The following is a 14697-nucleotide window of genomic DNA, read 5'->3' as shown; positions in this document are numbered from 1 at the left end:
TTTTTATTTTTTTCTGGGAAATGTACTGCAAGTGTTATCAAGAGATATGATTGGGGGCTCGGTGGTGGCACACTGGGTTAAGGGCACATAGTATGAAGTGCCAAGACCTGCACGAGGATCCCCAGGCTCCCCACATGCAGGGGGTATTCTTTAGAAGCCGTAAAGCAGATCTGCAGGTCTCTTTCTTTCTCTCTCCGTCTCTGTCTCCCCCTCCTCTCTCAATTTCTCTCTGTCCTATCCAATTTAAAAAAATATATATGGAAAAAATGGCTGCCCAGAGCAGTGGATTCGTAGTATAGGCACAGAGACCCAGCAATAACCCTGGAGGCAAAAAAAAAAAAAAAAAGAGATATGGTGAATTTTAAGAATTGACATAGCAATATTACACTTATTTTCAATACCAGTTCAAATCTGTTGACACATATTTGCCTTTTAGTTTCTTTTATGTCTTATGCCTCAGTGGATACAGTGTTGGATTTTACACTTTAGATCCTGAGCTCAATTCCTGGCTGTGCATATGCACTGCTCTGGTTGTGTTTCCCTTTCTCTTTCTTTCTTGTTCATAAATAAGCAGATCTTTTTTTTTTTTTTTTTTAATATTTTATTTTTCCCCTTTTTGTTGCCCTTGTTTTAATTGCTGTAGTTATTGTTACCGATGTCATCCTTTTTAGATAGGACAGAGAGAAATTGAGAGAAAAGGGGAAGACAGAGAGGGGGAGAGAAAGATAGACACCTGCAGACCTGCTTCACCACTTGTGAAGCGACTCCCTTGCAGGTGGGGAGCCAGGGGCTCAAACCAGGATCCTTAAACTGGTCCTTGCGCTTTGCGCCACATGCGCGTAACCCACTGTGCTACCTCCCGACTCCCCACAATCTTTTTTTTTTAAACCCCACATATTATTTCAGTTTGCACAGAAAAGATACATGAATACTTGCTCAAAAATAAATACATACTTAAAAATTAATTTCTCTCTGATAGGAATAATTTCAGGAAAAGGCTGCCTTTGTATTTAGGTTACTGGAACCCTATAAGTATTGCGAATTTATGATACATATGTATGTGATATGAATGTGACTAATGTGTGTGTGTGTGTGTGTGTGTGTGTGTGTGTGTGTGTGTGTGTGTGTGTGGCCAAAGCTCCCCCACCACCACTTCTTCATTCAAATAGAGACAAAGGATGAGAAAGAGATACCATAGTACTAGAACTACTTCTGTGCTGTGCAACTCCCGTAAAGTTCTTAAACTGGGCCACATGAATGATAAGACACACACCCTATCCATTCAGTTCTCTCTGGCCCCTCAATAGTTCCTTTTAAGTCAGTGCTATAATGTCTGGTTACCAGGACTATTCAATTCTTTCTTCCAATGTCAAAAATGTATTAACACGTAATTGAAAATTCATATTAGAGGTTATACACTTCACACCCACTAGGATAACTTAAGTAAAAATGACAGTAGCATGTGTTGAATGTAAGAAAACCATCATACATAAGTGGTGGGGATGTAGAATGATGTGCCCCTGTAAAAAAACAATTTACTCGTTCATTAATGGGCTAAGCATAAGTTTCCATAGCACCTAACAATTGTACTCCTATGCATATACCCAAGAAAAACAAAAACATGCATTAATTAATTAATGCAAAAGTTTTTGCATTAATGTTCATATCAAGTATTATTTGGTAGCAACCTAATGAGAGTGAGGCAGGAGATAGAGAAAGAGAGAGACATCTGCAGACCTGCTTCATTGCTCATTGAAGCATCTTCCCCCTGGGGCTCAAATCCAAATCCTTGCTCTTAATAACTTGCACACTCAACTGTTGCACCACTTCCCAGGCCCCTCTTTAATCACAAATTTTAAAAGTTGGAAGAAAGCACTTTATTTGATTCTATTAACAAAATATTCAGTTGTCAAATCTGTGGAGATACTAAGTAGATTTCTTAGTGATAGAGGAATTCACAGAGGATGATGACTGTTAGTGGGCACGGTATCTTTTTGGGGTGATGACTGTTCTTAGTGGTGATGGTTACATATCTAGTAAAACCACTGAACTATATACTGAAAGGGTGAGTTTTATAATAGGTCAGTTGCATATTAATAAAGCTGCTATTTTATTATATTTATTTAGTGAATTTTACCAGAATACTGCTCAGCTTTTGCTACTGGTGATATAAGGGATTGAACCGGGGACTTTGGAGACTCAGACATGAAAATCTATTGCATAAACATTATTCTGTCTCTCTAAAGTTGTTACTTGAACAAGTGTATGTATTTAACTGGTAAGTGGCACAGTGCTTAGAGCATTGGACTTACAATTATGATACCTCCAGTTTTGTGTCTGGCATCTTATGTGCCAGAGTGAGCTCTGGTTCTCTCTTTCCACTCTCTTTAAAAATAAATCTTACCAAGAAGATATTTATAGAAATGCACTTGTTTCCATGAACAAAAGTTAGCTCAGCATAAAACACCCTGGTAGTTTGTGGGAAAGGTCTGTGAGACCTGGGATGGGAAGGAGATTTTATTTTGTGTCTGCTATATATTGTGTCTAGTAATCGTGTTAACCTCTTTACAGGTATTGAATTTCACGTTTATTGATAACTCATCTCATTTGTTTTTACTATGGCCAGGTCCTTCAGGGGTTAGATTATCTTCACAGTAAATGCAAGATTATTCATACTGACATCAAACCAGAAAACATCTTGATGTGTGTGGATGATGCCTATGTGAGAAGAATGGCAGCGGAGGCTACTGAGTGGCAGAAAGCAGGTGCTCCTCCTCCTTCAGGGTCTGCAGGTGAGGAAGCTGTGCCAACTTTGTTTTCGTCGTTTGGGAACGTGAAATTTTGCAAAATTGCATGTTGGAAACATCTGAGATGCTTTAGGAGATCTATTTTCTGGAGAAGGAATATGGTCCAGTGAAATAATACTTATAAATTTCATGGTCAGCTTTTTAACTTCTGTTATAATGTTTCTTAGTCTCTAGTTAGTAAGCTATATTTACATCAAACTGGTGGATTTGGAACTAGTTACTAAAAGTGCCTGGATTGGAGAAGATTGGTGATTTGAATATTTGCATGTATAGATTTTTTACTCATTCTCACATACAATGGTGGCAATGAAATTTTGATTGTGTTTTCACACTTTCTTCACTTTATCTTTGACTGCAATGTTGTTAGGCAAGCAAGGAAACTAAAGGACTATAGTACTGTGATTGTCAGAGGCTCTTGGGAGATGGATTACCTCCTAATCTCACTTCTGGGTTTTGTTTAAAACATGGAATTACATACAATCTGTCAAGTTTGTGACATTAACAAGGTCTACCCGTATGATCTCTTGAGTGTTTGCTGCACTATTTAATTTACTTTAGTCATATAGACCTGTCAAATAATTCTTCTAATGTAAATAGTTGATTTCATTATTTGTAAAACAGTGTAGCTACATAACATTTGTGAACTATTTTTTCCATTTTATTATTAGCATGTAGAGATTAACTGTTTTTGAAAATTAATGGGTATTTATTTTAGATGAAAAATAGAAATGTCTTCATATGAATAACTACTTCTAAGCATTTTTTAAATTTTAAATATTTATTTATTCCCCTTTGTTGCCTTTGTTGTTTTACTGTTGTAGTTATTCTTGTTATTGTTGTCATTGCTGGATAGGATAGAGAGAGGAGGGGAAGACAGAGGGGGAGAGAAAGATAGACACCTGCAGACCTGCTTCACCACCTGTGAAGCGACCCCCCTGCAGGTGGGGAGCCTTGGGGGCTTGAACTGGGATCCTTATGCGGTCCTTGCACTTTGCACCACCTGCGCTTAACCCGCTGCGCTACCACCCGACTCCCATTTCTAAGCCTTTTAAGAGACAGTTATTTTGTATTTGTGTTACAAACTTTAGATGTCTATGATTAAAAAGTTCTAATACTAAGTTTTTAAAGCTTTATTTCTGTTAAAGGGCAGTGATCACTTTATTATTGTAATTCTTTATATAAGATGTGTTTATTTTCCTCTAAATATTTGTCTTCTTTAATTTTATTTCAGTGAGCACAGCTCCACAGCAAAAACCTGTAAGTTTTTACATATATATATATATATACACACTTTAATCTCTAGTGCATTTTTTTAGACAAATTGTAATATTAATTTCTGAGGCAATTTTTCATTTAATGGATGTTTGGAAAAATTAGTCGTACTATTTTTGTTTTTTTTTTAAATCTCAGTGTGTTGCCAACTTCTATTGTATTTAAAATGTTGTTGACCATCTAGTAAAATATGAAGTGGTAGCAATAGGATTTAAAGTGATTATTCAAAATCCACTTTTACATTGATGTCAGATTTCCAAGTCAACCTGTTTTTCTGAAACTCTTGTTCTGATTTTTCTTATTTATTAATTTATTTTTACCATAGCAATGCTCAGTTCTGATTTATAGTGGTGCTGGTTTTGAAACTAGGAATTCAGAAGTTGTTCTAGTTTTCAGCCAGTAGTCAATAATGAATGTATATTATTGACTTTGTGATTCTGTCTCTTAGTCAAATAAAATAAAATAAAATAAAAATGCTGTTAGGAATTAAACCTTACCCCAGTGAGCATAGTCCTGGCTTATTTTTCTGGTAGAGGATAAGAAATTGTATGGATTTACACACACACACACACACACACACACACACACACACACACACACTCACACTGTTCAGACACTTAAATGTTTTCAAAACTTTATGAACCAAAAGAATTTGAAAGGAACTGTCCCAGAATTCATTGTTGCAATTAGATCTCAGTTTGGGATGTAAGTTTCTGTTCAAGACAGAGGAGCCAGGTCATTTACCATGGATCTCCCATGGTTGAGTCACTTGTTGTATGGATTTTCTTGTAATAGAAATAGGACCTCAAGGGTGCTGGATGGTAGTGCAATGGGTTAAGCGCCATGGTGCAACACACAGGGATCAGCCTAAAGATCCCGGTTTGAGCCTCCAGCTCCCCACCTGTAGGGGAGTTGCTTTACAGGCAGCAAAGCAGGTCTGTATGTGTCTATCTTTCTCTCCCCCCCCTCTGTCTTTCTGTCCTCTCTTGATTTCTTTCTGTCCTATCCAACAACAATAGCAATGACAACAACAGTAAAGACAACAAGGGCAACAAAATAGGGCAAAATGGCCTCCAGGAGCATAGTGCAGGCACCACAGCCAACAACGATAACCCTGAAGGCAAGAGAAAAAAAAAAAAAGGTGCTAAAGCCCTCAAAGAAATAGGACCTCGGGAGTCGGGCTGTAGCACAACGGGTTAAGCGCAGGTGGCGCTAAGCTCAAGGACCAGCGTCAGGATCCCAGTTCGAGCCCCCGGCTCCCCACCTGCAGGCAGGTCCTTTCACAGGCGGTGAAGCAGGTCTGCAGGTGTCTGTCTTTCTCTCCCCCTCTCTGTCTTCCCCTCCTTTCTCCATTTCTCTCTGTCCTATCCAACAACAACGACATCAATAATAACTACAACAATAAAACAACAAGGGCAACAAAAGGGAATAAATAAATAAAATATTAAAAAAAAAGAAATAGGACCTCAAAAATGTGTTATTTTAGCACTCCTGCCTGCTTTGTTATGCAGATAGACAAAAAGGGAGAGACATCACCACACTTATGCTTCTTTCAGTGGTGTTGGGGCTCAAACTTGGGCCCCATACATGACAAGCCATAAGCCTTACCTGGTGGACTATCTCCCAGGTCTTTCTCTCTGTGATTCATTCTGTGACAGATTGAAGTACTTTCCAACTCATATGACCATAACATGGACTCAAATTGTGGCTTTTCCCCCTGCTACCTCATAGACTCCTTTCACCATTTTTTTTTTCTGGAGGGGTGAGGATAGGCATGATATGGAAGGAAAGGAAATAGTGGGTGCCCCAGCGGGCTTGGGCTTCACCATTCCAGATACAGAGATATTTCAGATATTTCAGATACAGAGAGAGGAAAAGACACCGCAGCACCAAAACCTCCTTTAGTACAGTTTGGGCCAGCCTGGAAACTGGGTTGTATACATGGCATACATATGCTTGTTTATTATACTTGCTGTAATCTTGGCTGTTGATAACTGCTCAGTATGTAAAAAACAAGCACCAACAGTGCTGTTGACCAACAATGAGTGAAATACACCTGTTTTGGCAGGCATTTCTCTTGTGGCACAGTTGGCTATGACAGTGAGAAGGGAGTTTGTTACTTAGCGTACCGGCAGCAGCAAATGAAGTTTGCAAGTAGATATTTCTTGTTGAAAAGGAGTAGTACCACAAAATGTGTAGTTTGTAGAGCTTAAAAGACTTGTTGGATTTAAACCATATTCCTATTAACAGCAGAATCTGATATTAGACAGCACTGGTTTCTTTATCCTGACTTTACAGTAAGCATAGCCAGAAAGTAGATGTTATCCCTGGGCATGTGATTTTAAATGAATATGACCTTGAAAAATTGTTTCTTTATATTTGTCATACTGTGAGCACTTTACTATTGTGCAGAGCTTTGAAAAGAAGCTAGCTGACCTGTGGTATTTTCTTAACATGTTGTAGATAGGAAAAATATCTAAAAACAAAAAGAAAAAGCTGAAAAAGAAACAGAAAAGGCAAGCTGAGTTACTGGAAAAGCGCCTACAGGAAATAGAAGAATTGGAGCGAGAAGCTGAACGAAAAATAATAGAAGAAAATGTCACATCAGCTGTACCTTCCAATGAGCAAGATGATGAATATCGCCCAGAGGTGAAGCTAAAAACAGCAGAATTAGAGGAAGCAGCTGAGGGAGAGACTGCTAATGACAACAATGGTCAGTGAAATTGGAGACAGGGTCCCAAGTAGGTTGTAGTTAGGATCTGCACACCTCACCATTTAATTCAACTTTGTGCTACTGCTTCAGATAGGATCATTCTCTCCAACTCCTTACTAGGAAATATGAGGAACAGTCTGGTATATGCATGCCAGTAAGAAGAGCATGCCAGAAATATATTTATATATTTAATTTTTTTTTTTTTTAAGAAACTGGAAAGTTTCAGACTAACAGTGTGCTTCAGTCATGCTCATGAGTGGTTTTTATTTTGTAATTAAGCTTTTATTGAACAAGAATGCACCTGCAAACCTTTTTTTTAAATTACAGTGGAGAGAATAGGAAGGAAGCAAAACTTTTTGTGTGTGACTGTGGATGAGAGAGAGTGACCATTCACAATATATGCCTGTTTTTACATGGTGCCGAGGATTAAACTCGGGGCCTCAAGAACATAAAACACATGCTTTCCCTCTAAGCTTCCTCCTTGTCCATGTCCTTACCCTTTACAGCTAACTTTCAAATAAAGTAGGCCAGTTTTTTAATAAATGAAATACAAGATTTTATCCTAAGAACCAGGAGGCTTTTGCTATTGTAGTACATAAATCAAACACATTAAAATATGTTGTTGAGAAGACGAGTACTTAGTGCCACTCTGCTAAGGAAACTTAAAGTTTTAATTTTTAATCCATCAACTTTTAAGGTGAAGCTGAGGACCAGGATGAGAAAGAAGATGCTGAGAAAGAAAACATTGAGAAAGATGAAGATGATGCTGAGCAGGAACTTGCAAACATAGACCCTACCTGGATAGAATCTCCCAAAACCAACGGCCATATTGAGAATGGTCCATTCTTACTAGAACAGCAGTTGGACGATGAAGATGATGATGAGGACGATTGCCCAAATCCTGAAGAATACAACCTTGATGAGCCAAATGCAGAAAGTGATTACACATATAGCAGCTCCTATGAACAATTCAATGGTGAATTGCCAAATGGACGACATAAAATCCCTGAGTCACAGTTTCCCGAGTTTTCCACATCATTATTCTCTGGGCCCTTAGAACCTGTGGCTTGTGGGTCTGCACTTTCTGAGGGATCCCCACTGACCGAAAATGAGGAAGACAGCCCATCTCATGACAGAAGCAGGACGGTTTCAGCTTCCAGCACTGGGGATTTGCCAAAAAGTAAGTGTCCCTTCTCATAAGGTGTCTACTCTCAATGGTCACAGAGTTGAAGCCCTTGAAAAGAATTATCTAGACATGGTGAAGCCATGTATGTATGCATATTTGCTTTATTGATTTTATACTTAATGAATAAGAAGTGCAGTTTAAAATATGTTCTGTGCCGAGAATTGGGCTGTAGCATAGCGGGTTAAGCGCACATGGTGCAAAGGGCAAGGCCCGGCGTAAGGACCCCGGCTCGAGCCCCAGGCTCCCCACCTGCAGGGGAGTCACTTCACAGGCGGTGAAGCAGGTCTGTAGGTATCTGTCTTTCTCTCCCCCTCTCTGTCTTCCTCTCCTCTCTCCATTTCTCATTTTCTCTGTCCTTTCCAACAACAATGACGACAATAACTATTAACAATAAAAAAACAAGGGCAACAAGAGGGAATAAATAAATTATATATATATATATATATATATATATATATATATATATATATATATATATATATGTTCTGTGCCACCAGGCCTTCTCTTGCTCTCTGATTTTTATATCTGGCCACATATCCTCAGCTTTTCTCTCTTTCTCTATATTTAGGCGATGACATCAGGCAATTTCAGAAACCTTCCAAGTCTAGCAGCTTACACCTGTAGCTTTCCAGAATGTGTATTTTAATCTAAAATTTGTATTCACTTCCATCTGATAGTGCTATATTTAGTTTTTCATTTGTTTCTGCTAAGCGAAAATGTGCCTGCCTATTCTTAATGTTGTGGAAGTTTGTGTCTTATTTTATTTTATAGTAGTTCCTGAGTATAGAATCCTGGCAATGAAGTTTAAAGGAAATAACATGTACTTACTTACATGTGATGATGACTTACTCCAGACCCTCCAGATAACACATCTGTGATATACGAAGGAAACTAATACACAAAAATTGAACTTCCCCATTGGTTTCCACTCTGGCCTGAAGTAGAAAAGCTCAGAATCCACCTCTGCTCCTTCTTCTGACAAGACATTTGACACATACCCAGTAGACTGATGAACTACCCCCTTCAAATAGGCAGGGTCTACTGTTTTTTAGAGCCATTGTTCATTGGTTATTAGGAACAGTTATATATATATATATATATATATATATATATATATATATATATATATACACACACACACACACACACACACATATATACACACATATTTTTATTTTGGTAGACATATTATGTTCCTCTGTACCTTTTTATTTTAGTATTTTTTATTCCCTTTTGTTGCTCATGTTGTTTTATTGTTGTAGATGTTGTTGTTGTTGGATAGGACAGAGAGAAATGGAGGGACGAGGGGAAGACACAGAGGGGGAGAGAAAGACACCTGCAGACCTGCTTCACCGCTTGTAAAGCGACTCCCCTGCAGGTGGGGAGCCAGAGGCTCGAACTGGGGTCCTTATGACGGTCCTTGAGCTTTGTGCCACCTGTGATTAACCCGCTGTACTACTGCCCGACTCCCGTTCCTCTTTACCTTTACTTTACCTCAATTAAGGATGGTTTACAGGTGTATATAAAAGACTTTACATAGAATGTAGGTTTGTCTAAGGAAAAACTCACTTCAATGTCTCCTTTACTCTCAACATTTCTTCTACCTATCTGGAACATAATATGTCTACCAAAATAAAAATCCCATATATTGAGGGCTCTGGCAATATTGCCACCCGCATGCCACTTCCTGTCCTCCAGAGGTCATTGTTAAGTCCATATTGTCACCTGTGCTTCTTATCAATTAGTTACAAATCAGAACCCTTCCTGACCCACCTCAGGTTCAGCTAATTCAGGAGAAAGACTACAAGAAAACAGTTTACTTACCAAAGTACTGACTTACTATAAACTATTAGAACCCAGAAACATCCAGATGGAAATGATCCACAGGACATGGAATATAAGGAGAGTATAGAGCTTTTGTGCTCTTAAAAGGCAGCTCTGACCCTAGTCTCTCAGGTTCCTTCCTATCACAGAGTCATGGATTCTTTTTCCTTTTTAACTATCACTTTGAATTATGTGTCATAATAATTTACAGCTTTTTATGGCATAATTTTTCTGTCTATAGTTAGCCTATGTGAGCTTCTGTGTATTGGGCAGCATGTCCTTTCCTACATCAAGTCTGTTCATCAAGTCTTCCCTTACTTTCTAAATGCATGTCTCTTTGGGTCAGACTTTCTCCCTTCCATAGACTGGAGTTGACCACATCTCCAAATAGTTTTGTTATTAATGCTCTTTAAAATTTTTGTTTTAAAAATTTAGTTTCATATGAAATAGAATTTCCTGTAAGGGGGAGAGTGAAGGGAGGAGATAGAGAAAGAGAGATGCTGGTATACTGTTTTGGTGCTTGTGGTACCAGGGATCTAATCAGGAGCCTTAGGTATGCAAGTGTAGTGCCTTAACTGCTGCACTATTTCCCTAGCCATTTTAAAACGTGGATATAAACACTATGTACATTTATTTATATTTATTATAAATAACGTGTACATTGGATTGAGTGTTAAAAAGCATTTTTTATTAATGGGGTAAAAAATGAAAATGTACTGTAATCCCACATGTAGTACAGTCTTTCACCAGTTTGTTTTAAAGACATAATAGTGGACTGGCAGGTTAGCATTCTTGGACAGTGCACTGCTTTTCCATATGCACACCTTAGGTTCAAGCCTGATCCCCACTGTGCTGAAGGAAGCTTCAGTGCTGTGGCCTGTTTCACCTTCTTCCCCCAGCCCACCCTCTCCCCCCCCCAAAAAAAAAAAAAAAAGAAGAAAAAAGAAAGGACATAATATTGTCTGCATGTGGCATGTTCACTCATGCATCTCTACCTTTGCATGTTCTTTTCCTCTTGCTTGGACTATTTCTTTGTGTTCATCCATCATCTGTGCTCTGAACAAATTTAAACTCTTAGTTGGGTAGCCATACCAATACATGCCATTCTTATGTTTCTCAACAGCCTTGATTCTTTTTTTCTGCTTTTCTTGCTGGTCATGCTACAACCACTGTTTGTTTCTATCATCTATCCTTATTAAGATTTGAGAATTTTCATAGGGCTGTACAATGTGTTTTTATCTAACTTCTTTTAGCATCTAATTCCAAGCTGAGAAAAACATTTATTGAGTAATGAACAAATAGTGTCATCTCATGTTTAGTCTTCCCTTTGTCTCTCATCTTTTCTTATTCATAACCCAAATTTTAGTGTTTCTATTACATCCTCAACATCCTGCCAGTTGCATGAATGTTGCTTCAGAGAGAAATTGGAGGTCTGTTTTTTTTTTTTAAACAAAGATTTTTTTTAAAAAAGAATTTATTTATTAATGAGAAAGATAGGAGAGAGAGAAAGAACCAGACATCACTCTGGTACATGTGTTGCTGGGGATTGAACTCAGGACCTCATCCTTGAGAGTCTAGTGTCTTAGCCACTGCACCACCTCCCAGACCACTGGAAGTCTGTTTTTTTTCATTGATTCCAGCCTCATAGCAAGGTTACATTTTGGGTACATACTAGGGACAAAACTTCTTATCCAGTCCTATTATTATTATTATTATTACCACCATCAGGGTTATAATTGGGGCTCAGTGCCAACACAATCAATCCACTTTTTTCAGTGACCATTTTTTCCATTTAACTTTTTTTGTTGTTGCTGTTGTTCTTTCTATTGTACTTGATGAGGCAGAGGTAAATTGAGAAGAGAGAGGAAGAGATACGAAAACCTGCTGACCTGCTTTACTACTCATGAAGCTTCCTTCCTGCAGGTGGGGAGCAGGGGCTCAAATCTGGGTTCTTGTGCATGGTAATGTGTGCTCTCAACCTCATGCACCACCACCTGGCCACCATCCAGTCATTTTTTTTTAAGTTTTTTAAAATTATTATTTATTTGCCATTTTGTTGCCCTTCTTTTGTTGTTGTAGTTATGTAGTTATGTAGCTATGATTTCATCATCGTTGGATAGGACAGAGAGAAATGGAGAGAGGAGGGGAAGACAGAGAGGGAGAGGGAAAGACAGACCCCTGCAGACCTGCCTCATCGCCTGTGAAGCAACTCCCCCGCAGGTGGGGAGCCAGGATCCTTATACTTTGCGCCATGTGTGCTTAACCCGCTGTGCTACTGACCTACTCCCCCATCAAGTCATTTTTAAGGAGGCACTCACTTTTGGTTTCCAGCTTGATCACTTGGCAATCTCTAGCATGGGATGTATTTTATTTCCTGCATGGAATGTGGGGCAGGGTATAATCAAGAAATTGACCACCTACTACTACGTAACAAAAAGCAAAAGAAACAAGCTTTGTACAGCATATACAGACCCTTGTTGTCGATCAGCATGTATACATTAGGGAATATAGAAGGAAGGAAAGATCAGCCAGAATGAGAAGCTTGAAGAAGAAATTGCATGCCAGTCTGAAGTTAATTTGGTAGCTATTGAAGATTGTGGGGGAGGGAGGGAAGGCAGAGGTCAGTCCTCTTGGGTGTTACCTGCTAAAACCATAACATATATCTTGAAGTAAAAAGCCCTGAAGAAGTGGATCTTGTCTTAATATGCAGGATATATTTTATATCTTTTCTCATTCTCTGATGACCCAAGTCACTGCCAGCCTTGCCTACACTTATCTAATAAGGTTCTGTGCTCACATCACTTAAGCTCTTACTCTCTGTTCTTTGTTGAGCCATTAACGCACAACCCAGGGGCTAGGTGATGGTGTACCCAGTAAAGTTTACACATAACCATGCTGTAGGACTCAAATTTAAGCCTGTACCCCCACCTTTATAATTAATAGTAGGTATAAGATTGTAAGATCACAGAGTATAGTTCCACACTGCATCCACCACCAAGTTTCTGTGTTTCCACCCTCCTACCTCCCCAAAATAACAGATAACCACCATAGTTCTCAAAAGGCTTAGAAACACATGTTAGATTGTTTTCTGCAAGTTCTTGCCATTAGTACTTTGGCCTCTCATTGACTTAGCAGTAGATGGTTACCTGGTTGAAATCCTAAGGGAATTCCCCTAACGGAAACTCCTGAGTCTGGCTATCCTTCAGGTACTGCTATGTCATTTCCATGCTTTTGGAAGGATGTGATAGGGAGAATGGTTCCTTCCTTTTCTTCCTCTCCGGACTGCTAAGCTTCAAAAGCAGTTCTTCGGTGACTTTATAACTTTTAGGTGTTCAGACTTAGATTTGAATCCATTCTGCAGACCTCAAATTCTGTTTCCTTGACTACTAACTTTCCTTGATTAAATGGCTTTAGGGATTCATCTTGCCTTTCTAGAATGATGCCTGCCTAGCCATTGGGTCAATTTGTTTCTCCTGGAACATTTTTATAACACCATTCTCCAGTTGTGTACATTTTACCACATAATTTCTGAATTCTGCGTTTCTTCCCCAGAGCCCACCCCAGGCCTTTGGTGAAGCCCTACAGTGATCACCATCCTTCTAAATTGTGAGCTCAGGGTCCACAGTAAGAAGGCGACACATGTACCTGGCCAGTCTGGGTTGACCTGCAAATCTAAGCAACAAATCTGTTCAGTTTTTTTTTTTTTTTTTTTTTTTTTTAACCAGAGCACTGCTCCTCTATGGTGAACCTGGGATTCCAGAGCCTAAGGCATGAGAGCTCGTTTGCATAGCCATCATGCTGTCTTCCCCACCTGGTTAAGATTTGCTTATTGAGAGACATAGGCTACTATACAGCTTGAACCACACAAATTGCCAGGGATTGAACCCATGGATTCACACATTCAAATTCTGTACTTCACCCACTGAGGCACTTTCCTGGGAATGGATTTTGAGGGTAGGACATTTGCCAGAGTTCTCTCTGCTTTCTCAGCCCACCCTAGGAAGCTCTGTGGGTACTCCAGGTCCTTACTAGCCCACTGCTCTGTTGGCAGTAAGCATAGCCTGGCTTTACTGCTTATGTGGAGTGCTGAGAAATTGTAGCTTTCTCAATACTGTGTTTCCACAGCATGGGGGTACTTCTTCTTCTTCTAGCGTTTGCCCTTCTTCGGTAGCCAGTCAACAGCGTCAGGTTGAGCCTGATGTCTGCTTGTTGCTGGCTTTGAAAGTGACTGGGATCCATGTGGATTCAGTCGGCTAGGAAGGATCGTCAGTTTCCCCAATAAATGGGTACTCACGGGATGCACCACGAGAAGGTCGATCCAATGGGGGTACTAAGAAGGAGGTTTAGTTTGTTTAAGCAATTCCAACTTTGAGTGAACAAAAGGATGTTTAATGTTCTGCACTGGGTAGGATTTTACTGTAAATGCCATTTTAGAATTACTTCTAAAATAAATAAAAGCTATGGTTACATTTCATCCTTTCCAGAAATCTGAGCTTCTAGTTCATTTTGGGGCTTGATGTTAAAGATTCTGACTCATTTCAGAATTTTCTATTTAGGCCACAACAAGTTATTTTTCTTTGTCGCTTGCTGCCTGTTTAACAGTTGGTACAGGCTCTCTTCTGGCACTGACCTGTTAATCAGTACTTTCCTCAGTCATGAGGCCTCATGTTCAGCCCTAGCAGAGATGTAAGTTGGAATGTGGTTACTAAGTGAACTGTGTGTTACTTGGAAAAGGCTAGATATCATAGAACAGAGCTTTATTATTTGTTTGTTTACAATAAACACAGTTGTTAGTATATGTATGACATTTCTCAGGAGTCAGGGATAGAAGAAGAAAGAGTAAGGCAATGTTGGAGTTTTCCCAGCAACCCAGTTTCTGTTTGCTCTTTTGTTTA

The 14697-nt window shown here is 39.2% G+C and overlaps 1 protein-coding gene across 1 annotated transcript in view; it reads left to right on the top strand.

The window, feature by feature from the left end:
* The window catches only part of SRPK2 (SRSF protein kinase 2), a 77752-nt gene that overhangs the window by 44776 nt on the left and 18279 nt on the right, over positions 1 to 14697 (top strand). Inside the window, exons 6-9 of the mRNA XM_060196391.1 lie at positions 2627 to 2792; positions 4039 to 4064; positions 6543 to 6792; positions 7490 to 7972. Of these exons, the coding sequence (XP_060052374.1) occupies positions 2627 to 2792; positions 4039 to 4064; positions 6543 to 6792; positions 7490 to 7972 (925 nt within the window). The remainder of the gene's footprint in view (positions 1 to 2626; positions 2793 to 4038; positions 4065 to 6542; positions 6793 to 7489; positions 7973 to 14697) is intronic.

Source organism: Erinaceus europaeus, chromosome 8 (genome assembly GCF_950295315.1).
Source record: "Erinaceus europaeus chromosome 8, mEriEur2.1, whole genome shotgun sequence".
NCBI classification, from domain to species: domain Eukaryota; kingdom Metazoa; phylum Chordata; class Mammalia; order Eulipotyphla; family Erinaceidae; genus Erinaceus; species Erinaceus europaeus.
Note: the sequence above shows the minus strand (reverse complement) of the source record. Positions and strands in the feature narration are given on the sequence as shown.